Source organism: Manis pentadactyla, chromosome 14, assembly GCF_030020395.1.
Source record: "Manis pentadactyla isolate mManPen7 chromosome 14, mManPen7.hap1, whole genome shotgun sequence".
In the NCBI taxonomy this organism is placed as follows: Eukaryota; Metazoa; Chordata; class Mammalia; order Pholidota; family Manidae; genus Manis; species Manis pentadactyla.
Genome location: NC_080032.1, coordinates 6,507,933 through 6,535,035, shown reverse-complemented (window position 1 = coordinate 6,535,035; position 27,103 = coordinate 6,507,933). Strand labels below are relative to the sequence as shown.

The following is a 27,103-nucleotide window of genomic DNA, read 5'->3' as shown; positions in this document are numbered from 1 at the left end:
TGGTGTATACACACACACACACATATGCACACACTGGAATATTACTGAGCCATTAAAAAAGAATGAAATATTGCCATTTTCCAACAACATGGATGGACATAGAGAATATTATCCTAAGTGAAATAAGTCAGGCAGAGAAAAACAAATACCATATGATTCCACTTACATGTGGAATCTAAAAAAATAAAGCAAACGAACAAATAAACAAAACAGACTCATACATACAGAGCACAAACTGGCAGTTGCCAGATGGGAGGGGGATGGAGGATGGGTGAAATAGGTAAAGAGTATAAAGAGTTACAGACTCCCATTTATAAAGTAAGTCATGGGGTTAAAGTACAGAACTGAAGTAACTGAGCTGATACTCAGCTGGCGCACACTGGGATCGCCATATCAATTGTCTATGACCAGTGGCTATGCTGACTGGTCTGGGCCCATATGTCATGGTTATAAAATATTCTTAACATCGTCCCTGGTGGTCTATAGTCCTTTTATCTCCCCTGCTTTCAAAAGGTTTAGTGTTCTCCTAAAAATCAACTGGCAGACCTCCTGAAGGCCTCATTCCACATTCTAACTTGTGTTAAGGTGGTAGAGTATTTCCTTTCTTCTACTCAGCTATAAAGTTCTTAAAACACAAGGCCTGTTTTAAATAGTCTTTTAATACCTCTCCTCCCCCGCCCCTACCTCCTGACTGCCCTCCCGTCTCTCTCCTCCATGGTCCCTGGCCCAGTGGTCTGCAGTGGCTGGGATATCATAAATATGTCTGAAAGTCTTGCACAAGCAACCACTCCCTAGGTATCATGTTCAGACTTGCCTGAACCTAAGAGTCATCTCGGGCACTCATAATCCCAGCCTACATACACCTACTGCTTCAGAATTTGCTAGCAGGGTGGGGATATATCTGGGAATCTCTAATTCTAATAAACATCCACCCTATTCTTTTACAAGTTTGGGAAACATGGCCCTAAATTATCAATGATGTTGCTTTCTTTGTTCTATCACCTGTCACACATCACCTAGCTACTGAAAAACTTCCCAGTAGTATGAGGCTTTCATCTATATGTCTCACAAATAGACTCTGCTTTATTTAAACTCAAGAAAATGTTACCTTTCTGGTTTTGTGCATCAATATATTTTATTTTTAGCTTGGTATGTAAAACCTTTAAAAATTAAAAGTTCTTCTTACAGTACCCAGATACTTATCCCCCACAACCACTGTACCTATATCCAGTGTGACCTTCCTCCCCCTTTTTAATGATGATGAGTGGGTATATACTCCTCATCAAAAAAATACATTTTAGGAGCGTCACCTTTTAGGCTTTCCAAATCATGACACAGTTTAGATGAATTCCTGGCTGACTCATAAACAGCACACCTGGTAATTACACTGAAATTACAGAGACCCTCCAGTCCAAATCCAGTCACCACCACCTTGCACAGCCCTCTCCTGAGAGCTGTTTCTGAACAGTCAGTGATGGGAGAACAAAGCTTTCATGGCAAGGTCAATGACAGCTTCCGTTCGCTCTCGGTCCAAATCCGGTGTCCTTTTACTTCCCCAAATTACAATGACAGGTCACCTCCACAGCTCAAGCTTTGGTCAATGCTGACAAACCGAACCCTGCCAAAACACAAAAGTACTTTGCGTCTCTCCAATCTTCACTTTTTGAGGTGACACAGAGTGGCTGACTCTGACTCATAGCGACTAACATTTTAATACATTTTCCTAGAGCCCAAATTTTCTCAAACTATTTCTGAATAAAAAATGCCGTGGGGAGCCTAAGGGAAAGGTCCTTGCATGAGAGAAGAGGTAGCTGGGTCGGGGTCCTGGCTCTGCCACTAACTGGCTGGGTGAAACTGAGGAGGTCTTTCAGGTCCCGAATTTCGCCAACTCCCAAAAAAGCTGGATTTAGATGACCCCTAAGATCCCCTTGGAGGTCTCCAGGATAACCAAGAGCCCAATTCCATAACAGATTATTCTAAGTTTACCGAATACAATTCCCCATTTTCAAAGGCCAAGAATCCGAAGTGAAAGCCGCCCAACTCCCGGTCCAGGGCTCTGCCCACATCACACCACCACTCCAAGGAACACGAATCCCGAGAAAGAGGCGCCCTGCCCTTTGTCTCGACTCTCGCGGCGGGCACGCAGCCTATTCCATCTGGGAGTTTTTTGGCTTTGTTTTTGCCCTTTGCACACTCCATCTAGCTGGAAAAGGCAAAGCGAGAGCGCTTGGGCCAGACCTTAACTCAATCCAGACCGCCAGACGCGACGGCAGCCGCACCTGCTGCAGAGGTGGCGGTGGGCGGCTCCGTTCCCACCGAGCCCTCCTCAGGGCGAGCCCGGGGTAAAACGGTTCCCCTCTCGTGACCCGGCTTTGGCCCCAGTCCCCCGCCCCCGCGCCAGGCCGCCTCCCCAAGCAGCTGTACCTGCTCCGCCACGGGGCGACCCCGCTCAGCAGCCTCAGGTACTGGGGCCCCACGGGCGCCGCCATCTTGATTCCTCCTTCTCGGCGGGTCACGCCCCCTTCGCGTTCGGGGCGCACGCGTGTGACGTCAGGAGCCTGAGCTCACGCGGCCAATGAAGAACGCGGGGCGGGCTGGGTGTCTCGCGCTGCTCCCACCCCGCCAGCCTGGCGCCGCCGGCACCCCGGAGCCGGGCTGGAGAGGTGCGGGCGGGGCCGGGCCCTGCTCTGCAAGCCCGGGCCTGGGCTAGGCGGGGCCGGTCATCCTTCCTTCCTCTGGCGTGCGTTTCCACCTGCGCCTAGGAAATCTGACTCGCCCAGCGTCCGAGAATGTACCAGCTGAGCCAGTTGGCTAATTTTACAGATGGAGACGCAGAGCATCTTCCACTCAGTTACCAATTATTAAGCGCTTCCTAAGAGCGAGGCTCTGTTGCGAGCGCTTCGCGTGCATGGTGTCTCGTTCTTACCTTCCCAAACTGAGGGAATACAGCTCCACTTTGTCCTCCCGCAAGCTGCGAATCACAGTTGCCTTCACCAGACATTTGACATGGGAGGGTTACGTTACCTGGTGCCTGCGATTATTTCTGTGTGCTTATTTTACCCCAACTAGGGCATGACCAGCCTCTACAGGGAACCCAACAGGCACCAGGTTTTGTATTGGAGGAGGGCCACAATCTAGTTTTTAAAAATCTGAGGGGAAAAAATCGCATAGAATTTGTTTTGAGTAACTCAAAACGGAGGTGGAGATTGTGGGGTGGAGTTATTTCAAAATGAAGTGCATTTGGGGAAACTAAATATGCACGTGCAAAAGAATGAAGAGGCCCTTACCTTACACCATATACAAAAATTAGCTCTAAGTGGATCAAAGATCCAAACTTAAGAGCTAAAACTATTAAAACTCCCAAAAGATAAAGGAAATCTTCATGATATTGGATTTGTAAATGATTTCTTGGCTATTACACCAAAAACGGAGGCAACAAAATAGGGTAAATTGGACTCCCTCAAAATTAAGAACTTGTGTGCATCAAAGGACACTACTCCTATGCTCCCCATTCTCACCTCCCCAGCCCTATGCAATGAGGGTAATCTACTTTCTGTCTCCATGGATTTCCTTATTCTGGATTTTGATGTGAATGGAATCATATAGTATGTGGACTTTTGTAACTGGATTCTTTCACTTAGCAAAACGTTTTTCAGGTTTGTTCATGTTGTAACATTTTCAGTACTTGATTCCTTTTAATGGCTGAACAATATTCCACTGTATGGATATACCACCTTTGTTTATCCATTCATAATTGATGGACATTTGGGTCATCTCTACCTTTTTATTTTTATGAATAATTGCTGCTATAGACATTCATGTACAAGTTATTGTATGGACATACATTTTTATTTCTGTTGGGTTTACCTAACAGTGGAATTGCTGGGTTGTAGTAACTCCATGTTTAAATGCTTCAGACTCCTCTGGCTACTTCCCGGCTGCCTTTTGGAACCTGTACTGGCCTAGAAGCTTCCAGCTACTTCTGTCTTGACAGTAGTCTCCTCTGCTCAGGGTAAGGAAGCAGAATATGGATTTCGTGCATTGATAGATTTTGTGTCATCTCATTTTTCCCTTACATCATCCCATGTAGAAACACTTTGGAGTGAGGAGTCTCTTGGTAAAATCCTAGGAGGAGGAGTTTCCTGAGTCCAAGAAGAGATGATTATCCTCCAGAGCAGAACAGGATTCACTGTCTGTTTTTGTAAATACAGTTTTATTGGAATATAGCCACACCCATTTGCTTATAGATCATCCATGGCTGCCTTCCTGCTGTATCTGCAGAGTTGAGTAACTGCCACAAAGACTTCGAAGTATTGCTTGCGAAGTGTAAAACGTTTACTATCTGACCCTTTACAGAAGAAGTTTGCCATCCCCTAGTCTGGAGTGCCCTGCCTGGCCAGACAGAGGGAATGACTGTGGGCCTCTGCCCTGTCATCAGAGTGAAGATGGCATCAAAGGTGGGGGCCGACAACAACTTCAAGAAAAATGCAGGAGTGGTGGTTGGTTATAGTTCACTGAGAGAAGAGGGTCTCCATGGGATGACTTTGCTCTTTGACCTTCAGTCTACCAAAACTAGCACTCAGAGGAATCAGAGGAATCTGGATCGGGTTTGCTGTCCTGAGATACGTGGGCAAAGACACAGAGGGCTTGCTGGAGAATAGGAAAGGCCAGGGGGGATTTGCTGATGAGGTCAGAGTGAGCAAAAGGGCGAGTTGGTACTTGGCCATTTCAGAGGGGCAAAGGACATGGCTTCCGGCGTCTCAGCTCATATCTGTAGGTTGTGGGCACAGACACTTTCTACAGAAATCCTAGCACAGTTTTGCAGAGGAAGGTAATTGTTGTAACACTTTTCAAGAGTGAATACCACCACCAACAAAAACAAAAGGCACCAATATACAACCTCTTGTTTTTAGCACACACACATATATTCCAACTCTATTAAGTTTTAAAATATATACATATATGTGTATGTATATATATATATTTAAGAATATATATATACGTGTGTTGTGTGTAAAATCTTTACATATAAAATATTTAAATCCTCCTTCCAGTTCTATGATTTTAAGGCAGTATGTGCCTGATTGGGGATCCTGTTCCATAACATTTTCAAATAACAAATAAGTTCTAGATTGTATCTCTTTAATTGGAGGGAGGGAGAGGGACTGGACAAAGGAGGGAGGGTAGTAGGTAGGAAAAGTAAGATGCAGCATTAGACACCAACATGCCCTTGATGAGCTGCCAATATGAAAAGGGGTCTCTAAGGAGGGCAGGCAAGTTCTCAGGCCTCTCCTCCAGGTCCTGGCCTTCTAGAGAATGTTATTAAAGTTCTTCCAAAGCTAAATGCTGTGGATGACCTGTAGGCAGATAAATGTAGTTAGTGGGACTAAGTTCACTGCAGGATTGCGGCCACCTTCACTGGCCCAGGAAGCACTGTCTTTGTGCAACAGGAGCAGAGGAGCAACTGATAAATGGCAGAGGCTTATTTGCCTGAAACACATATGTGCAGTTTGTATGATGCAGTTGAAGTGAGGAAATTACCCCAAAGGTAGCTCCTCAGGGACTCTTGGACAATGGTCACCAAATTCTAGTCTTTCAGTTGCCATTGCTAATCCCCCAAAGCATCATCTTAAGTGTAATGCAGGTGGGTTGGAGAGAGCATATTTTTCCAAGTTTAAAGGAAAGGAAAGGAATAAATGGAAAGCTGCATGGTTTTAGTAAAAGATAGCCCCAAACTTTAAAACCTGCTCCCTGCCCATCAACCCTTGTCCTCGCTGTCCCTCCTTGTGTATGGAAAAGTGTCCATTCCCTACATCCTGGAGGGGTGAGGCACCCAGTGCCTTTCTTTTGGAGAAGCTGGTGGTGGTGAGCAGACGTGGTTCCAGAGAGCTGTGAGCGAAGCATCAACATCAAGTTTCATTTCTACTTTGAAAATGTAGCCTTCTTAGCAGCCTCTGGTAACCTAGGTTATATTGAGGAATGATTCCTATGGCAGTTCCCTAAGCTAGTCTCTGGCTTTAAATAGATGCATACAACACGAAAGATGCACAGTCTTCAAAGGTTCTGCTCTGTCTTCAGTCTGGAAGGTCTGGAGCATTACTGTAATTCTCATCCATCTGAGGCTCCCATCTCAACAACAGAAAATTCAGATAGATAGCGTTCCCAGTAGTTCTGGGCCAGGGCTTGAAATGAACTCTCCACCAACTAGTTATAGGACATTGGTTAAATGACTTAACCACTCTGATCCTCAGTGACTTACCTGGATGTTGAGTATGGCTTACCTCACGGAATTGTGAGGATGAAATGATTCGGCACAATTTCAGAGCACCGGGTTAGGTGTGAATTATGCAACCGCGGCTGGGCATTAATTTCTTTTGAAATGTCCCTGCTACCAGTAGGGGGCAGAATTAGCCTAGGATTTAAGAATGAGTTTGCGGTGCCCTGGGATTCAACTCTGAATTTTCAAAGCAGTTTTGCAAACTGTGGATGGCGGCGGCCAAACTGTATTAGGGCTTTTGTGGGTCCTAGGTACTTTTGCCTTAATGGACCCCTGCTTCCATAAAAATTAAAATTTATATTGAGCAACTGTATTGATATAAAGACAATGGAATCCAGGTCTGGTTCCTTATTATAATTATATTCATTTTTTTTATTTAAAATAAATTAAAATCAAAACATTGCTGTGAGCCGCTAGTATTTTTCCCACTGTTTTCCTTGTCTTGTCAGCCCTGAGTCGTGGTGGGGAGGATACGCCATCACTCTTGATGCAGTAAGAGAGGGTGGGCTTGGAAGTGTCTTGAATTCTAAGCAGGGTGCATAAGTCAGCGAGGGCTGCCATAATAAAACACCACAGACTTGGTGGCCTAAAGAGGAGAGACTAATTTCCTCACCATTCTGGAGGCTAGAAGTCCAAGAAAAAGTTGTCAGCAGGGTTGGTTTCTTTCGTGGCTTCTCTCCTTGGCTTCCTGATGGCCACCTTCTCCTAGTGTCCACTTTCTCCCTGGCCCTTCACACATCCCTGGTGTCTCTTTGTGTGTCCAAATTTGCTCTTCTTGTAAAGACACCAGTCAGGTTGGATTAGGGCCCACCCTAAGTCTTATTTTAATTTAATCACTTCTTGCAAGGGCCTATCTCTAAATACAGTCACACTCTGAAAGTTCTGGGGGTTAGGACTTCAACATATATATATATATATATATATATATATTTTTTTTTTTGGTGTGGGCTGAGGGAGACACAATTATGCCCATAACACAGTGTGACCTTGAGCAGTTGCTTAATGCCTCAAAGTCACCTGTTGATATGGGGCCCAACTATTCCATGGGCACAACAGGATTTCATTTGGGGGTGATGGAAATGCTCTTGAATCGGAGATGATGATTGTACGACACTGTGAATGTACTGAATGCCACTGAGTTGTTCACTTTAAAATGGTTAATTTTAACTACAAGAAAACAAACAACTCAATTTAAAAATGGGCAAAGGATTGAACACGATTTCATACCCATTAGGATGGCTATAATTAAAAATAAAACAGAATATAACAAGCATTAGAGAGGATGTGGAGAACTTGGAACCCTTGTACAATGCTGATAGGGATGTAAATGGTGCAGCCACTCTGAAAACCAGTTTGGCAGTTCCTCAGAAAGCTAAACATAGAAGTACCTTATGATCCAGCAATTCCACAGCTAGGCATCTACCCAAAGCAAATGAAAACAGGGACTCAAACAGATAACTCGGTAAGTCAGTGTTCATAACAGGCTTCATCACAATAGTCAAAAGGTGGTAACAACCAGTGTTTATCAATAGATGGAGGATAAACAAAATGTGGCATACACTATAGAATATTTATTCAGCCTTATAAAGGAAGGAAACTCTGACACATGCTACAACATGGATGAACCTTGAGGACATTATGCTAAGTGAAAGAAGCCAGGCACAAAAGGACAAATGTTGTATGACTCCATTTATATCAAGTACCTAGAAAAAGCAAATTCATAGGGACAGAAAGTAGAATAGTGGTTACCAGGGGCTGGGAGGGAGGGTGGAATGGGAGTTTTACTTAATGACTACAGAGTTTTTGTTTGGGATGATGAAAAAGTTTTGGAAATAGTGGTGATGACTGCACAACATTGTGAATGTACTTAATGTCACTGAATTATATATTTAATGATGGTTAAAATGGCAAGTAATATGTCATATGCATTTTACCATAATAAAGGAAATATAATAAAGTAATGAAATACAGAAATTTTTTTCAAAAAGAAAGTTAATTTTATGTTGTGTGAAATCACCTCAATTTGAAAAATGAGGGGACATCAATCATGAGTTAGATTTGGGGTTCAAACAGGATATGGAGAAGGTGGCAGGAGGGCAGTTTGGTGCTAAGGCATCTTAAGTGTTCTGGAAAAGGACAAAAAAGGAGATTAGCCTTCAGCAAGCATTGTTGAGCGACTACTGCATACTAGGTTCACAGTTAGACCCAGGGACACCTGGTTGTGGCCCCAAGTCTTCTAGGAGCTCACAACCCCTTGAGGGAGCTAGACATCAACTACTACAGGACAGTGCATCAAGTTCTAGAAGAGCTGTACACAAATAAGGAGATCTGCTCAGCCACAAAAGCGTAACTGCCCAGGGGGGTGACTGGTTCTAGGGTGGAGGTTCTAGGGTGAAGGCAGCCAGCATAATGGACTGGGTGCCCTCGGAGGGTCCAGCTGTGGAGGCTCGCTGAGGTTCCCCCAGCTTCGGTTTACAGAATCTGGACATCTTCTCATGATTGGCTGAGAACAGTGGCTTCAAAGGGGTGTTGAGGTTTATACGAGAAATTAGGTAAATAGCAATGCTACAAGATGAGAGATTCAGAAAAGAGTCCATTTCAAAAGAATTGACTACTGCTGGTGTGATGTTTACTGTTTGACCTGTGTGGGTGGGCGCCTGCTCACAGGTGTTAGGGAAGCTCCCCGCTTGGCAGCCTACCTACCTGTCGGCCTGCCATCAGTGACACTGTGTTCTAACGGCGCCTCCGTGACCTGTTGTTCTTCATAGACCCCATCACTACCTGACATCGTATAGATTATCTGTTTATTATTTCTACTGCCCGCTAGAATATAAAAGAATATTTATGGATTGAATGCCCCGAACTCCTAAGCCTCCATATGTGGCATACTCAAAGGATGGGGCTCCAGCCAACACACAGGTTAACTCAGACTCAACTCTGCATTCAGGTGCGCTATTTCTACTTGATATTTGATTTCTCAGTGTGTATAATTTGAGATCAGTAGCTTTTTTGGTGATAAAATAGAGGTTCTTTAGATTAAAATTTTATCAGTTGTTAGTTGTGAGGGAGAACCAAAAACCAATATTAAGCACACGATTGAATAACCCAAATACAGTTATCTAACTGCACGAACAAATTTCTGTCATTTTCGACATTACACTCCACACCCTCTAAAAACAGTGACCTGCCAGCTTGTGACGGGCTTTACCAGCCCCCTGTATTTTTCTTTCTTAGCACTCATCAATCTGTCATTTTCTATCTACTTATTACAACTTAAAAATTCACTTAGCAATGGCTCTTTCCCCCCAGAATCCATACCTCTATTTGCTCACCATTGAATCCCTACTGCCTATTACAATGGGACATGGGACATGGGAGGTGCTTAACAAATACTTGTAGAATGAATGATTCAAAGAAGTTGGGACATCACTGCGATGTGCAGAATCCAGTGCTCCTAAACCAGGGCCCAAGTGCTATTAAAAGTAAAGCAATAGCTCTCTTAGAAAAATGCCATGTTTTTGGATATTAGTCCACTGAACATGGGCAAATTAGTCCCATTCCCACTGCTACCTGACTTCACAGTCTTTCCTCAAGGTCCCCACACTTAGCCTTCACTTAAGACCACCCCTGAGGCCAAGGAAAGGAGTAGGGAAGCTGATGCCCCTTTACTCACTCCACAACAGCTTTTCTAGGGAGCCAGGACTGTTGGGTGAGAAGGACTTCCCTGGACCCATCCCTGCAGCAGGTACCCGAGGATCAGCCCGCCCTGACTAACCCATATTGGCCCCCACTGGGCAGTACTTCACCAGATCCAACCAAGGTAAGGTCCCGGCTGCAGCCACCCTTCAAGTCTTACCTCCCTCCTCTCCTTCGTCATCCTTCAGAGATACCCATTCCAGCCACAAGCAGTCCCAAGCATACTGCACCACCTTTGCCAGCCCCACGTGGTAGAAAGAAACACAGGCTTAGAAGCTAAATGGATCCCAGTTTGAATGTTGAGATCCCAGTTTGATCCCAGCTCTGCAACAAAGTAGCTGTTGGCCTAAAGCAAATAACAGCCTCTCAACACAGTTTCCTTATCTTTAAAATGGGAACAAGGTGACCAGCTCAGATTCTCAACATTTTTGCCTGTGTGAAGCACATAGGAAGTGCTTGATAAGGAGGGGCTTCAACCTTCGCCACCATCGTTGCTCTTATTTCAAGGCTGCTGTCTGGACCGAGACCACACACTTACTTCCTCCTTCCCTCCCCCAGCCACATAGAACACCTCTGACCAGATTTCTTTGCCTCCTCATTCATCCATTTATTTATCCTTTTCTAAGTATGTGTTTATGGGATCTCTGTTCTAGATATGGGGGTGAGACCCATGTTTTTGTGAAGCTTATATTCTAGTGTGAGAAGCTGTGTTTCTTAGAGTTCAAAGCCCCCCAACCAAAAAAATGAATGTTTTCTTCTGTGATGTGTGTGGCATTTGGAAAGTTATTATTGAAAAATATAAGGCACTGTGTTGTTTTTAAAAAGCTAATTATTAGCTGGAGTTTGAACACGTGGTTATACCATCTAAGAGTTAAATACCAATTCCAAAAATTACATATAAAATGTCACATGATTAACTTTACATATAATTAACGTTGTTAGGTAATAGGAAGGACACTCAGAAATACTGCAGTTTCCCTAATTTGGGTAGGCGACAATAATTGGTGCAAAAGTCTCCTGGAAGGGGTGATATCTGCAGTGAGACCTTGGAGTATGCAAAGTAACAGCTCCCCCAAGATGTCCACATCCTAATCCTCAGAACCTATGATGCATGACAAAGAGAATTTAAGATTGCAAATGAATTAAGATTATCCATTGTAATCATGGGGTTATTTAAACAAGAAGGCAGGAGAGTCAAGGGTGAAGCATGAGAAAGATTCAACCACCATTGCTGGCTTTGAAAATGGAATGAAGCCAAGAGCTGAGAAATGCAGCTAACTCTGAAACCTGGAAATAGCAAAGAAACTGATTCTCCCCTAGAGTATCCAGGAGGAATGCAGTCCTGCTGGCATCTTTAATTTAGCCCAGTGAGACCCATTCTGAACTTCTGACCTCCAGAAGTGTAAGATAATAAATTTGTGATGTTATAGGCCACCAAGTTTGTGATAATTTATTACAGCAGTAAAAGGACACTAATATAGACCTGAAGGAAGAGTGGAGAAGTAAGGGAAGGAGGAAGACATGACGTAGGAAATACTGTTCCATACAGAGGAACAGGCAGTGCAAACCCTTCAGCATTATTTGGGGAACTGAAATGCACCCTGGGAGAGGAGTAGAGAGTAGCCAAGATGAGGTTGGTAAGAGGGCCTGACCAGGCAGGCATTTGGGGTTTTATCTTAATATAACTGAGAGCCACTGAAGTATTTGGAGGAAGGAAGCAACATGATTAGATTTGTGAATGAAAATCTTACTCTTTTTTTTTTTTTTTTTTTTTATAATTATTTTTTATTGAAGGGTAGTTGACACACAGTATTACATTACATGAGTTTCAAGTGTACAACACAGTGGTAGAACATTTATATACATAATTCTAGGTTCCAGCTATCACCCTACCAGGCTGTTACAATATCTTGACTATATTCCTTATGCTATACATTACATCCCGGTTACTAATTTATTTTACCATTGGAAGTCTGTCCTTCTTTTTTTTTTTTTTTTTTTTTTTTTTTGTGAGGGCATCTCTCATATTTATTGATCAAATGGTTGTTAACGACAATAAAATTCTGTATAGGGGAGTCAATGCTCAATGCACAATCATTATTCCACCCCAAGCCTAATTTTTGTCAGTCTCCAATCTTCTGAGGCATAACAAACAAGTTCTTACATGTAGAACAAATTCTTACATAGTGAATAAGTTACATAGTGAACAGTACAAGGGCAGTCATCACAGAAACTTTCGGTTTTGCTCATGCATTATGAACTATAAACAGTCAGTTCAAATATGAATACTCATTTGGTTTTTATACTTGATTTATATGTGGATACCACATTTCTCTCTTTATTATTATTATTTTTAATAAAATGCTGAAGTGGTAGGTAGATACAAGATAAAGGTAGAAAACATAGTTTAGTGTTGTAAGAGAGCACATGTAGATGATCAGGTGTGTGCCTGTAGACTATGTGTTAATCCAAGCTAGACCAGGGCAATAAAACATCCACGTATGCAGAAGATTTCTCTCAGAACGGGGGGGTGAGGTTCTAAGCCTCACCTCTGTTGATCCCCAATTTCTCACCTGATGGCCCCCCTGCGACTGTGCCTGTCTTAGGTTGTTCCTCCCTTGAGGAATCTTACCCGTCTCTGGCTAACCAGTCATCTTCCGGGGCCATACAGGGAAATGTGAAGTTGGTAAGTGAGAGGGAAGCCTTATTGTTTGAAAAAGTTAGCTTTTTACTTCTTTGCATATTTATGCCCTGTGGCTTCTATGCCCAGCATTTGTCTTGAGGTATCTTTACCACTTGGAAGAATTATGATACTCGGTAAATTTGATATGAGGCACGAATTCTATTTAAGGGTTGTAATTAGGAAGGAAGAAGAAAAGCTATAGAAGTAGCAGGCGGAAGAAAACATGGGAAGATTGATTATTTCTTTGATATATCTTCTTGTAGAGTAACTTCAGCATGTATAGGTTTTAAGCTACTACTTAAATTGCACACACACATTAACATAATAGGAGTATAGTTACATAACCAAAGCATACCTGTAATTACCAGCCATCTCCAGTGAAACCAAAAAAACCAGTTAGGCACCTTAGGCATTTGTGAAAACTTATCTATGATATGGTGGATATTGTCCAACTGAACTTGAACAGTCTGAGAGAAATCAGACAAATTAAAACAACCCATTCCTGGGGACTGTTCACATGCCATATGTTCTTTTAACAGTAAATAGTCTGTAGTTGTAAGACTTTGGAGCGCTACAATTTGCACTTCTCCTAATTCTTGGTTGAGTTCCAACAGTATAGATCCAGTCAAATTTGTTGTTTTACTGTATGCACAGGCCAGCTTAGATATCTCCTTCCTCATTCCCATGGCAAGTCCAGGAACTGGTGGGATGAGTGCATCTACAGCTGTAGCAGTGCGTGGATCTTTGTTGGGGTTTTTTGATGATCATCTTCTGGCATGAGTCTTCCAGAGAGTGCAGATGTTGGAAGTTCTCTTTCATATCGTATCTTAGTTCATTTTCGGGGTAGCCCAATTAGGCTTTGATCCTCTGTATAAACACAAACAGACCCTTTGCCTACACTTTTATATGCCCTTTATACCCTTGTGTAGAACTTGTTGGAGGTTACCACACAGGAACTGCCCTTTTTTTTTTTTTTTTTTTGCTATCACTAATCTACACTTACATGACGAATATTATGTTTACTAGGCTCTCCCCTATACCAGGTCTCCCCTATAAACCCCTTTACAGTCACTGTCCATCAGAATAGCAAAATGTTGTAGAATCACTACTTGCCTTCTCTGTGTTGTACAGCCCTCCCTTTTCTCCTACCCCCCCCATGCATGTTAATCTTAATACCCCCCTACTTCTCCCCCCCTTATCCCTCCCTACCCACCCATCCTCCCCAGTCCCTTTCCCTTTGGTACCTGTTAGTCCATTCTTGAGTTCTGTGATTCTGCTGCTGTTTTGTTCCTTCAGTTTTTCCTTTGTTCTTATATTCCACAAATAAGTGAAATCATTTGGTATTTCTCTTTCTCCGCTTGGCTTGTTTCACTGAGCATAATACCCTCCAGCTCCATCCATGTTGCTGCAAATGGAAAATCTTACTCTTAAATGCCCACTTCCAAGAAGATAAAGCAGATGTCCTTTTCCCTGGTGTTCCCTCTATATGCAATAAAACCACTGGGCTTTATATAGAAAACATAAGACGATGCTGAAAGGTAGACAGGGCAGACTGACTACGTAACTCAGAGCGCAAGTAATGACATGGTACATTCCCTGGGTTTTCTTTTTGCCTCATATATGCCAGACATGGAGTTGAAAAAGTTAGCAGCCAGAAAACGCCAATGGGCACAGACAAAAAAAAAAAACAAGCCCCCAACAAAAGCCTACAATCTCAACAAAAGCCAAAGAACCAGGAAAATGGGTAGCCAGCATGACAGAATACACAATAGCCACTCTACTCCAGCCAAACACTACAGAAAGGACTGTTCCACCCCACCAACAAAGGCTGAAAGGGGAGACTTGTACCTTCACAAGGCTGTAATGGTGTCATTACTCCTCACCTGCTGGGATGGTGTCAGGGAAGGCCAAGCAGGGAGCTGGGACTTGCATGTCCATCAGGAGGTAACTAAGCTCACCCCCTCAATCCCACAGTTTTCAGTGGAGACCATGTAGGAAGCCTGATTTCTATCTACCTGGAAGGATCAAGGTATCCCTCCTCCCCACTGAGTAGTATTGTAGAATTAGTGGAGAGTCAGGATTCTTACCACTGAGCAGCAATAACAAGGCCATCCCCTCAAACTCTGTGGTGTCAGTACAGCCCACAGGGGAAGCAGTAATAAGACACTCTTACCCATCCCAAGCAGGGAGACATCAGTGGACACCTAGTAGGGCCCCAGAACTCCCACCTCCACTTAGTCGGAATGAGGAGGAGCTCCTCCTCAGTTGGCAGCAGAGGCTGGTGAACGGGAAACCTGGATTTCTATCCCTAACTGGCAGTAATGAAATGGCACTACCACTTTCCCTGTTGGAGTGGTGTCACAATAAATCAGTTAAAATAGGAGGTTTAAATAATATCCAGAGTCTCATAATACCCCAAATGTCCAGGTTCCAATGAAAAAATCACTTACCATACAAGAACCAGGAAGATCTCAAACCTAATTTAAAAAAGACAATCAATATATGCCAATACAAAATGGCAGAGGTGTTAAGATTGTCTGGCAAAGATTAAAATATTTGAAAAGCAATCAACAATAAATGTTTCAATGAATAAATTATATGCACATTTGAGGAAAAAATCAGTCCCAGCAATGACACAGAAAGTCTCAGCAAAGACACTTTGAAATGTAAAGAAGAACCAAATCAACATTTTAGAACTAAAAATAATAACTGAAATGAAACAATTCAGTGTAAAATAAGTAAGTCAAGGGAATTAAAAGCACAGCATAGGGAATATAGTCAGTAATATTGTAATAATGTTGTATGGTGACAGATGGTAACTACTCTTTTGTAATGAGCATTTTGTAATGCACCACCGAGACTTTAGGCCACTGAAGCTGATTTTAGACCTCTGACATCCAGAACTGTGGGAGGATAAATTTTGTTGTTTTAAACCACATTTGTGGTAACTTAAAGCAACTGGAAACTAATACATGCTGTGAACAAGAGATCCACTTGAGATTCAAAGACACAAATACATTGAAAATAAAAGGTTGGGAAAACAATATATACCATGTGAACAGTGATGTAAAGAAAGCTGGAGTGGCTATAATAATACTAAATAAAATAGTATTTAAGACAAAAATTGTTATTAGAGACAAAGAAGAACATTTTGTAATGAGAATAGTCTTAATTCATCAAGAAGACCTAATAATGTAAACACACATGTACCTAACAACAGGACCCCAAAATACATGAAGCAAAAACTGACAGAACTGAAGGGAGAAATAAATTTAACAATAATAGTTGGAGACTCCAATAATTATGGGTAGAACAACATGTAATAACCTGGATAAATCATCAGAGATTTATGCTGAGTGAAAAAACCTAGTCTCAAAAGGTTACATGCTGTATGATAACATTTATACAACATTCTTGCAATGACAAAATTACAGTAGAAATGGAGAACAGATTAGTGATTGTCAGAGGTTAAGAAGAGGGTACGGAGTGGGAGAAGAGTGGGTGTGATTACAAAAGGGCTTCATGAGGGATCCTTGTAGTGATAGAAATGAACTGTATCTTGATAGAAATTGTCTTAGTTTATGCAGGCTACTATAACAAAATACCAAAGACTGGGCAATTTATGGATAACAGAAACTTATAGCTCACAGTTTTTGAGGCTGGGAAGTCCAAGATGAAGGTGCCAGCATGGTTAGGTGAGGGCAGTCTTCCAGGTTACGGGTTTCTGGCTGTGTCCTCACATGGTGGAAGGGGTAGGGAGCTCTCCGGGGCCTCTTTTATAAGGCACTAAACCCAATCATGCTTATAATCTAAGCATCTCTCAGTGACTGCACCTCCTAAAACTGTCATTTTTAGGGAAAATCATTCAACACATGAATTTTGGGGGGATACATTCAGACCATAGCAGAAATGTACTGTATATTAACTGTATCAATGTCAATATTGTGATATTGCATACTCTTGCAAGATGTTACCACTGAGGGAAACTGGCTCTCTCTGTATCATTTCTTACAAGTGCATGTGAATCTAAAATTATCTCAAAATAAAACATTTAAAAAGTATTTCAATTCTAGCTGCTATGTTGAGTTGGATTACAGGGGGCAAGAGTGGCTATAGATAGATCACTCTTGTTCAAGCGTTTCATTTTAAAGATACTGAGAGGTCGAATTAAAACCACATGAGAGTGATTGGCTTAAAGATGGTGGTGGGAGAGATGAGACAGAAACCTCCTCCCCAAACCACATACAATATGAAAATACAGCAAACGCAACTAACTCTGAAAGAGCAACAGGAAAGAAGGCTGCATCAGACTGCCTACACCTGGGGAAAAGAGCAGACCTCATGGAAAAGGGTAAAGTACCAAAACCATGATCCAGCAGGACCCAAGCCCTTTCCCACCCCAGCTCACCGGCAGGAGGAAGAGAAATGAAGTGGGGAGCAGGTGGAGGCCTAGGACTGCTGAACACACAGCCCTGGAGATCTGCTTTTGGAGCATGAACATACATTAGATGGTGCTCTGGAGATCAGTGGAGTTGGAAAGCTAAGACAGGCAAAATACTTAGAGAGACTAAGATTCCAGCCACTTGTGGAGAACAGGTATGCACAACTGGTTACTCTAGGGCAAAAGAAAGGAGGGCACTCCAAGAGACTTCCTAACAGTGAGAGGGCTGCTAAAGGGGCAAGGACTGCATAGAGCTTGCTACTCAAGAGAATGGTCAGGTGAACAAAATTGTCCCAGTGCACTCAGCCTAGTAGGTTGGGAGCTTACAGGAGCTTCAGGCACTCCAGTCCCTGGGTGGCAACACAGCTCTGAGGCCCCCCACCACAATACACAGCCTGCTATTCCTTCCTCCCGGCCGGCACAGTCTTACAAACGGGCTGCCCCTGCCATTGAGCCAAGCCAACCAGAGGACAGCACCACCTACATCAGCTACAAGTGCACAGCATAGAGGCTCCTCCCTTCATGCTCAGCCCATTGGCTCTGTCAGTGGAGGCAGGCACTACAGCCAGGAAGCAGGAAAGAGCTCTTTCCTCCTGGCAGGCACCAGCGCCACTTGCCTATGACCCCCACCATTGCTCCAGGATATGAGAAGCCCCAGAGAGTAGAGCTTCTGGGCACTAGAGGGCACCATCTACAAATATGAAATATCAAAGGAACCTGGTTAAAACCAAAATCCCATAAACACCAGAAAGAGGGCCAAGTGAAACTGAACTCACCAATCTTCCTGAAAGAGAGTTCAAAGTGAAAATCATAAACATACTCACAGAGCTACAGTAAAACACTCAAGATCTCAGGGAGTAATTCAAGAAAGAGATAGAAATTTGAAAAATACAGTACCCAAAATGAAAGATACAATATAGGGATTTAAAAGCAGATTAGACGAAAAGGAGGAGATGGTAAATGAAATAGAAACTAGAGAACAGGAATACAAAGAAGCTGAGATACAGACATAAAAAAAGGATCTCTAAGAATGAAAGACTATTGAGAGAACTGTGTGACCAATCCAAATGGAACAATATTCATATTATAAGGGTACTAGAAGAAGAAGAGAGAGAAAAAGGGATTGAAAGTGTCTTTCAGGAAGCAATTGCTGAAAAATTCCCCAATCTGGGGAAGGAGATAGTTTCTCAAGCCATGGAGGTGCCAGATCTCCTAACACAAGGGACCCAAGGAGGACAACACAAAGACATATAATAATTAAAATGGCAAAGATCAAGGATAAGTACAGACTATTAAAAGCAGCCAGAGAGAGAAAAAAGATCACATGCAAAGGAAAGCCCATAAGGCTATCATCAGACTTCTCAGCAGAAACCTTACAGGCCAGAAGGGAGTGGCATGATATATCTAAGACAGTGAAACAGAAGGGCCTCAAACCAAGAATACTCTACTCAGCAAGATTATCATTTAAATTTGAAGGAGGGATTAAAAAATTTCCAGATAAGCAAAAGTTGAGAGAATTTACCTCCCACAAACCACCTCTACAGTGTATTTTGGAGGGATTGCTATAGATGGAAGTGTTTCTAAGGCTAAATAGCTGTCATGAGGGGAAATAAAACCACAGTAAAGAAAGTAGAACAATTAATTACTTAGCAAATGAAAAATTAAATCAACTATCCCCAAAGTCAGTCAAGGGATAGACAAAGAGTACAGAATATGATACGCAATACATAAAGAATGGAGGAGGAAGAAAAAGGAAAAAAAAAGAATCTTTAGGTTGTGTTTTTAATAGTGTGCTAAGTGAGTTAAGTTGAACTGTTAAATAGTAAAGAAGTGACCATTGATCCTTTGGTAACCATGAATCAAAAGCCTGCAATGGCAATAAGTACATACCTATAGATAATGACCCTAAATGTAAATGGTCTGAATGTACCAATCAAAAGACATAGAGTCACTGAATAGATAAAAATCAAGACCTGTCTATATGCTGCCTACAACAGACTCACTTCAAACCCAAAGACATACACAGACTGAAAGTAAAGGGATGGAAAAAGATATTTCATGCAGCTAATAGGGAGAAAAAAGCAGGAGTTGCAACACTTGTATCTTGTATCAGACAAAATAGACTTCAAAACAAAGAAAGTAACGGAGACAAAGAAGGACATTACATAACAATAAAGGGCTCAGTCCAACAAGAGGATATAACCATTATAAATACCTATGCAGCCAACATAGTAGTACCTACATATGTGAAACAAATACTAACAGAATTAAAGGGGAAATAGAATGCAATGCATTCATTTTAGGAGACTTCAACACTCCACTCACTCCAAACAACAGATCTACCAGACAGAAAATAAGTAAGGAGACAGAGGCACTGAACAACACATTAGAACAGATGGACCTAACAGACATCTACAGCACTCTACACCCAAAAGCAGCAGGATACACATTCTTCTCAAGTGCACATGGAGCATTTTCAAAAATAGGTCATATACTAGGCTACAAAAAGAGCCTCAGTAAATTCAAAAGGATTGAAATTGTACTAACCAGCTTCTCAGGCCACAAAGGTATGAAACTAGAAATAAATTATGCAAAGAAAACAAAAAGCCCACAAACACATGGAGGCTTAATAACATGTTCCTAAATAACTAGTGGATCAATGACCACATAAAAACAGGGATCAAGCAATATATGGAGACAAATGACAATAATAACTCAACACTGTAAAATCTGTGGGACACAGAGAAGGCTGTACTAAGAGGGAAGTGTACTGAAATACAGGCTTAACTCAGGAAAGAACAATAATCCCATATGAACAGTTTAAACTCACAATTAATGAAACTATAAAAAGAAGAACAAATGAGGCCCAAAGTCAGTAGAGGGAGGGACATAATAAAGATTAGAGCATAAATAAATAAAATCAAAAAGAATAAAACAATAGAAAGAGTCAATGAAAGCAGGAGCCAGTTCTTCTTGAAAATAAACAAAATAGATAAACCACTAGCCAGACTTATAAAGAAAAAAAGAGAGTCTCCACACATAAACAGAACCAGAAATGAGAAAGAAAAAATCACTATGGGCATCACACAAATATGAAGAACTATTAGAAAATACTATGAAAAATTATACGCTAACAAGTTGGATAACCTAGAAGAAATGGTCAACTTTCTAGAAAAACACAACCTTCCAAGGCTGACCCATGAAGAAACAGAAAATCTGAACAGACCAATTACCAGCAACAAAATTAAATTGGCAATAAAAGACTACCTAAAAAGAAAACGCATGGACCAGATGGCTTCACTACTGAATTTTTTAAACTTTTTTTTTATGAAGGTATTATTGATATACACTCTTATGAAGGTTTCACATGAAAAACAATGTAGTTACTATATTCATCCATTTTATTAAGTCCCTCCCCATATCCCAATGCAGTCACTGTCCATCAGTGTAGTAAGATGCCCCAGAGTCACTATTTCCCTTCTCTGTGCTACACTGTCTTCCCTATGATCCCCCCACACCATGTGTACTAAACATAATACCCCTCAATCCCCTTCTTCCTCCCTCCCCACCCGCCCTCCTCCACCCATCCCCTTTGGTAACTGCTGGTCCCTTCTTGGAATCTTTCACTGCTGAATTTTATCAAACATTTAGTGAAGACCTAATACCTATCCTCCTTAAAGTATACTTCCAAACTCACTCTATGAGGCTAGCATCACTCTAATACCAAAACCAGGCAAAGATACCACAAAAAAGAAAATTACAGACCAATATCCCTGATGAACATAGATGCAAAAATACTCAACAAAATATTTGCAAACCAAATTCAAAAATACATCAAAAAGATCGTCCATCATGATCAAGTAGGATTTATTCCAGGGATGCAAGGATGGTACAATATTCGAAAATCCATCAACATCATTCATCACATCAACAAAAAGGACAAAAACAACATGATCATCTCCATAGATGCTGAAAGAGCATTTGACAAAATTCAACATCCATTCATGATAAAAACTCTCAACAAAATGGGTATAGAGGGCAAGTACCTCAACATAATAAAGGCCACATATGACAAACCCACAGCCAACATGATACTTAACAGCAAGAAGCTGAAAGCTTTTCCTTTAAGATAAGGAACAAGACAAGGATGCCCACTCTCCCCACTTCTATTCAACATAGTTCTGGAGGTCCTTGCCACAGCAATCAGACAACACAAAGAAATAAAAGGCATCCATATTGATAAGGAAGAAGTTAAATTGTCCCTGTTTGCAGATAACATGATACTGTACATAAACCCTAAATAATCCACCCCAAAACTACTAGAACTAATAACTGAATTCAGCAAAGTTATAGGATGCAAAATTAATACACAGAAATCTGTTGCATTCCTAGATACTAATGATGAACTAGCAGAAAGAGAAATCAGGAAAACAATTCCATTCACAATTGCATAAAAAAAAATACCTAGGAATAAACCTAACCAAGGAGGTGAAAGACATATACCCTGAAAACTACAGGACACTCATTAGAGAAATTAAAGAGGACACTAATAAATGGAAACACATCCCGTGCTCATGGATAGGAAGAATTAATATTGTCAAAATGACCATCCTGCCTTAAGTAAGCTACAGATTCAATGCAATCCCTATCAAAATACCAACAGCATTCTTGAACAAACTAGAGCAAATAGTTCTAAAATCCATATGGAACCATATAAGACTCTGAATAGACAAAGCAATTCTGAGAAGAAAAAATAAAGCTGGGGGGATTATGCTCCCTGACTTCAAGCTCTACTACAAAGCCACAGTAATCAAGACGATTTGGTACTGGCACAAGAACAGACTCATAGATCAATGGAGCAGAATAGAGAGACCAGATATAAACCCAAGCACATATGGTAAATTAGTTTACAATAAAGGAGCCATGGACATACAATGGGGAAATGACAGCCTCTTCAACAACTGGTGCTGGCAAAACTGGACAGCTACATGTAAGAGAATGAAACTGGATTATTATCTAACTCCATACACAAAAGTAAACTCAAAATGGATCAAAGACCTGAATGTAAGTCATGAAACCATAAAACTCCTAGAAGAAAACAGAGGCAAAAATCTCTTGAATATAAATATGAGCAACTTTTTCCTGAACACATCTCCTCGGGCAAGGGAAACAAAAGCAAAAATGAACAAATGGGACTACATCAAGCTAAAAAGCTTCTGTACAGCAAAGGGCACCATCAGTAGAACAAAAAGGCACCCTGCAGTATGCGAGAACATATTCATAAATGACATATCTGACAAGGGGCTCACCTGCAAAATATCTAAAGCACTCTTACGCCTCAACACCCAGAAAGCAAATAATCTAATTAAAAAATGGGCAGAGGATCTGAACAGACACTTCTCCAAGAAGAAATTCAGATGGCCAACAGGCACACAAAAAGATGCTCCACATCACTAATCATCAGGGAAATGCAAATTAAAACCACAATGAGATATCACCTCACACCCATTAGGATGGCCAACATTGTGGTAAGTAGTATGGAGGTTCCTCAAAAAACTAAAAATAGAAATATCATTTGAGCCAGGAATTCCACTTCTAGGAATTTACCCAAAGGAAACAAGATCTCAGATTGAAAAAGACAGATGCACCCCTATGCTTATCTTAGCACTATAGCCAAGATATGGAATCAACCTAAGTGTCCATCAGTAGATGAATGGATAAAGAAGATGTGGTACATATACACAATGGAATATTATTCAGCCATAAGAAGAAAACAAATCCTACCATTTGGAACAACATGGATGCAGCTAGAGGGTATTATGCTCAGTGAAATAAGCCAGGCGGAGAAAGACAAGTACCAAATGATTTCTCTCATTTGTGGAATATAACACTGAAGCAAAACTGAAGGAACAAAACAGCAGCAGACTTAGACTCCAGGCAAGGACTAACGGTTACCATAGAGAAGGGGTAGGGGAGAGTCTGTGGGGAGGGAGGGAGAAGGGGACTGAGGGGTATTATGATTGGCACACATGGGTAAATGTAGTAACCACTATGTGAAACCTTCATAAGAGTGTATATGAATGATACCTTAATAAAAAAAAAATCTAAAAAACACGAGGTATCACCACACACCAGTCAGAAAGCTATCTTTCAAAAAGATAAGAAATAGCACGTGTTCGCAAGGATGCAGAGGAACCCTAGTGCACTCTTGGTGGGAATGTAAATTAGTGCAGCTACTATTGAAAACAGTATGGAGGTTCCTCAAAATATTAAAAATAGAACTACCATATGATGCAGCAATTCCACTTATGGGTATTTATCCACAGGAAATTAGAACAGTAACTTAAGAAGATATATGCACTCCTATGTTAACTATAGAATTATTTACAATAGCCAAGATACAATAGAAGCAATGTAAGTGTTCATCAATAGATGAATGGATAAAGAAATTGTGGAATATATACACAAGGGAATATTACTTGGCCATAAAAAAGAATGAAATCTTGCCATTTACAAAAACATGGATGTACCTTGAGGGCAATATGCTAAATGAAATCAGTCAGACAGAAAAAGGCAAATACCATATGTTCTCATTTACATGTAGAATCTAAAACAACAAACTGAACTCATAAATACAGAGAGCAGATTGGTGGTTGCCAGAGATGGGGGTGGGGTAGGGGAAATGGGTGAAGGTGGTCAAAGGTACAAAGTTATATATAAGTATATATAGGCATGGGGATGAAATCTACAGCATGGTGACTATAGTTAATAATACTGTTATTATGCATTTGAAAGTTGCTAAAAGAATAGATCTTAAATGGTCTCATCAGAAGAAAAATATTTGTAATTGTGTGGTGATAGATGTTAACTAGATTTATTGTGGTGATCATTTAGCAACATGTAAAAATATTGACTCACTATGGTATAGAGCTGAAACTATTATTTTATGTGTCAATTATAATGCAGTTAAAAAAATAGATACTGAGAGGTCATGTGGTTTTCTGAGATTCACAATGTCTATAAATGAAATGGCTGGGCTAGATACTCCAATCTGACTCCTAGGCTACTCCATTTCATTCATATTGTCTGACATTTTCCAAGATGACTTTTTTATGACTCCTATGCCTTCCAAAGAATACTGGATAGTGAGTACTTAAGAGTAACAATAGAATTCTTTTGCCAGTGAGTGAATCCAGAGCTAAGGTGGAGGCGGGTGTTAGGAATGCCAAAGGCATTTAAGCCCATTTCAGCAAACACAAGTTTTGTTACTTCATGTTGTGGGAGCTAATATCTGAGTGGTTTGCAGCCTGCAGTCCCTAGAAGAAATACCAAGGATCCTAATGAAATGTGCATTTCTGTGCCTTTGAAGCTGAGGCCAGAAACACTGGCAAAGACAGATAACTTGTTTCACAAAGCAGATTTTGAAAGGATTTCTTAGGTTCACACACGGTTCATAAGGTTATGTCTCAGACAGAGTAAGTTTTTGGCTAGTTCTGCCTATAATTGTTAACAGTTTTCTTATTTACACTTGGCAGTAGATTGAATTATTGCCCATTTTCTCCAATTCTTCATACCTTCCCTGTACTATATTCATTCATGCTCTTTCCCATGTACCACTATGGGCAGATTTTTCCCTGCCCTGTTGATGCTGAGCATGGCCATGTGACTTGCTTTGGTCAATGGAGCATTTAGGGATGTGGAGAGCAGACGCCTTGTGTGGTCTGACTTGGCTCTCATGCTTTGGGGAGCCACTGATACAAGGAGCATGACCGACATCTGAAGCATGACAGAACCTAAACTACACTTATTTACACTTGGTGGTAGATTGAATTATTGCCCATTTGCTCCAATTCTTCATACCCTCCCTGTATTATATTCATTCAGCTAAGCCCAGCTGACATGAAGTCCTAAGCCACTGATTTGAGCCCATTCTAGATCAGTTGAACTGCTGTTGACCTGTGGACCTGAGAGCATGAGAATAAATGCTGTTTTCCTCCACTGAATTTGGGGTGGTTTGTTATGCAGCAATATTCCAACAATAGCTTGCCAATACACCCTAGGAATGTACTCCTAATTTAGATTTTGTACATACAGTGTAAGAATAAACAGTTTATATTCTGCTTTTTTCTTTCCAAAGGAATTCTTTTAAAATGTATAATTTTTATCTTGCTCACTTTGTTCTGACTTAATCTTGCCAAGAATATTATTAGCATTTGAGATGGTCAGTTCTTTAAAAGAAAGTTTCCTCTGAGTTTGAAGTTGTCAGAGGTACCACTTATTTCATCACATCCACCTGGAGCATCACAGGGAAATGAAGCGATTTGTTGAGTGAGGATGTAGCCTCCTTCTTCTAAAGTTCTTTTTCTTCCAAGGCCAAGAAGAGGTATCAGGACTTTGACATCTTTGTTCTAGTGATGCACTTATGTTCATATTCCTTAGTTGGGAAATCCTTTTCCAAAAGAATCCTGTTTGGCATTCACCTTCCTGAAGCAGAGGTCTCCAGACAATGCCAGCTCTCCTCCAGTTGACTACACCATCTCTTCAAATCCCAACTGGTGCAGAAATGCTCCAGTTACGTTGCTATGATGGTCTACTCTATAGCGATGAAATGACCCAGACCTTCGCATTGCAACCTGAGTAAATCTCAAAAATAAGATACCACTTGAAAATAACCAAGATACTAATTGATACATACCAAGTAAATGATTTTAAAAACACAACACATATCGTGTCTGCCCATGGACGCTGGCAAGTAAGCTTTGTTCAAGCTTCCCCTCCAATTGCCATCATGCCTACGTTAGTCTCCCAAACATCCCCAACAGCTGTGGAGGCTCTTCACGGGAGGGCTGAGCTCTGGAATGACCAATGAGAGTCTGAGGAGCCATGCGAGCAACAGGAAGCTCACGGACTGTGTGGCAAAGACAGATCCAAACACCAATTGCTCCAGGCCCTGTGGGCTTGTCTCCCATGTCACGGCGGATGAGGTGGACGCAGCCACGGATGCAGGCCTCACGAGATGGAGGGAAGAGTTGTGCGGCCAAAGAGACGAATCTCAAAGACTTGGGGCCCACTTAATTGTGAAAAAGATTTGTGTTGGTGACATTAAAGAAGATGCTAAAGAATTTCACCAAATGGATGATTTTCAACAGTGTGGGAAACTGAAGTGATTGGAATCATGGCTCGGTGAGGCTGTTCCAAAAGGAGACAGGATTTGCTTTTGTAATAACCCGTGATGACCATGACTATAGACAGTCATTTGGAAATACCATACGGGGAATGGCTACAGCTGTGAAGTGAGGCGAGCACTGTCTATGCAAGACACGGCTAGTGCTTTGTTCAGCCAGAGGCCAAAGTGCTTCTGGGGACTTTGCTGGAGGTCGTGGAGGTGGTTTTTGTGGCAACAACGCTGGGCGTGCAGGAAACTTGAGCAGTTAAGGTGACTGCTGGCAGCTGTGGTGGTCGTGGCAGTGGCCATGTCTGTGATGGGTTGGTAATGATGGAAATGTTTTTTCAGGTGGTGGAAGCATGATGACTTGGGCAATCACAAAAATCTGAAAATTCTTCACCCATGAAAGAACACTTTGCAGGCAGGCACTCTGGGCCTTATGGTGGTGGAGGCCAGCTAATACTTTACTTTGCCAAACTATGAAACCAGGGTGGGCTGTGCTGTGGTGGTCCCAGCAGTAGCTGTGCTTGTGGCAGAAGGTTTCAATTACTGACAGGAAACAAAACTTAGCGGGGGAGAGCCAGAGAGGTGACATGGAAGTTACAACAGATCTGTGCCCTTGGCCAAGCACAGAGGTGGCAGGGCCTAGCTGCTGCAAAGACATATGTTTTAGGCAGTATTCAGGTGTATGGGCAAAAATCTTGAGGGCTGTGTTTGTGACTACTTGTGTAACAGGTTATTTTAGTTTCTGCTCTGTGTGAACTGGAAAGCATTCCAACACAGGGTTTTAAAGTAGGCTTTTTTTTCCACCCATGCTGTTCATTGCTAAATGTAGTCTGA

At 41.6% G+C, this 27,103-nt stretch overlaps 1 protein-coding gene and 1 pseudogene across 1 annotated transcript in view; one reads left to right on the top strand and one right to left on the bottom strand.

The window, feature by feature from the left end:
• PISD (phosphatidylserine decarboxylase) overlaps window positions 1–2,556 on the bottom strand; it is a 37,714-nt gene extending 35,158 nt beyond the window's left edge. Inside the window, exon 1 of the mRNA XM_057491656.1 lies at window positions 2,425–2,556. Within this exon, the coding sequence (XP_057347639.1) occupies window positions 2,425–2,489 (65 nt within the window). The 5' untranslated portion in view covers window positions 2,490–2,556. The remainder of the gene's footprint in view (window positions 1–2,424) is intronic.
• Window positions 2,557–2,575: 19 nt separating this feature from the next.
• Window positions 2,576–26,833, top strand: LOC130680763 (heterogeneous nuclear ribonucleoprotein A1-like; annotated as a pseudogene).
• Window positions 26,834–27,103: the final 270 nt, after the last annotated feature.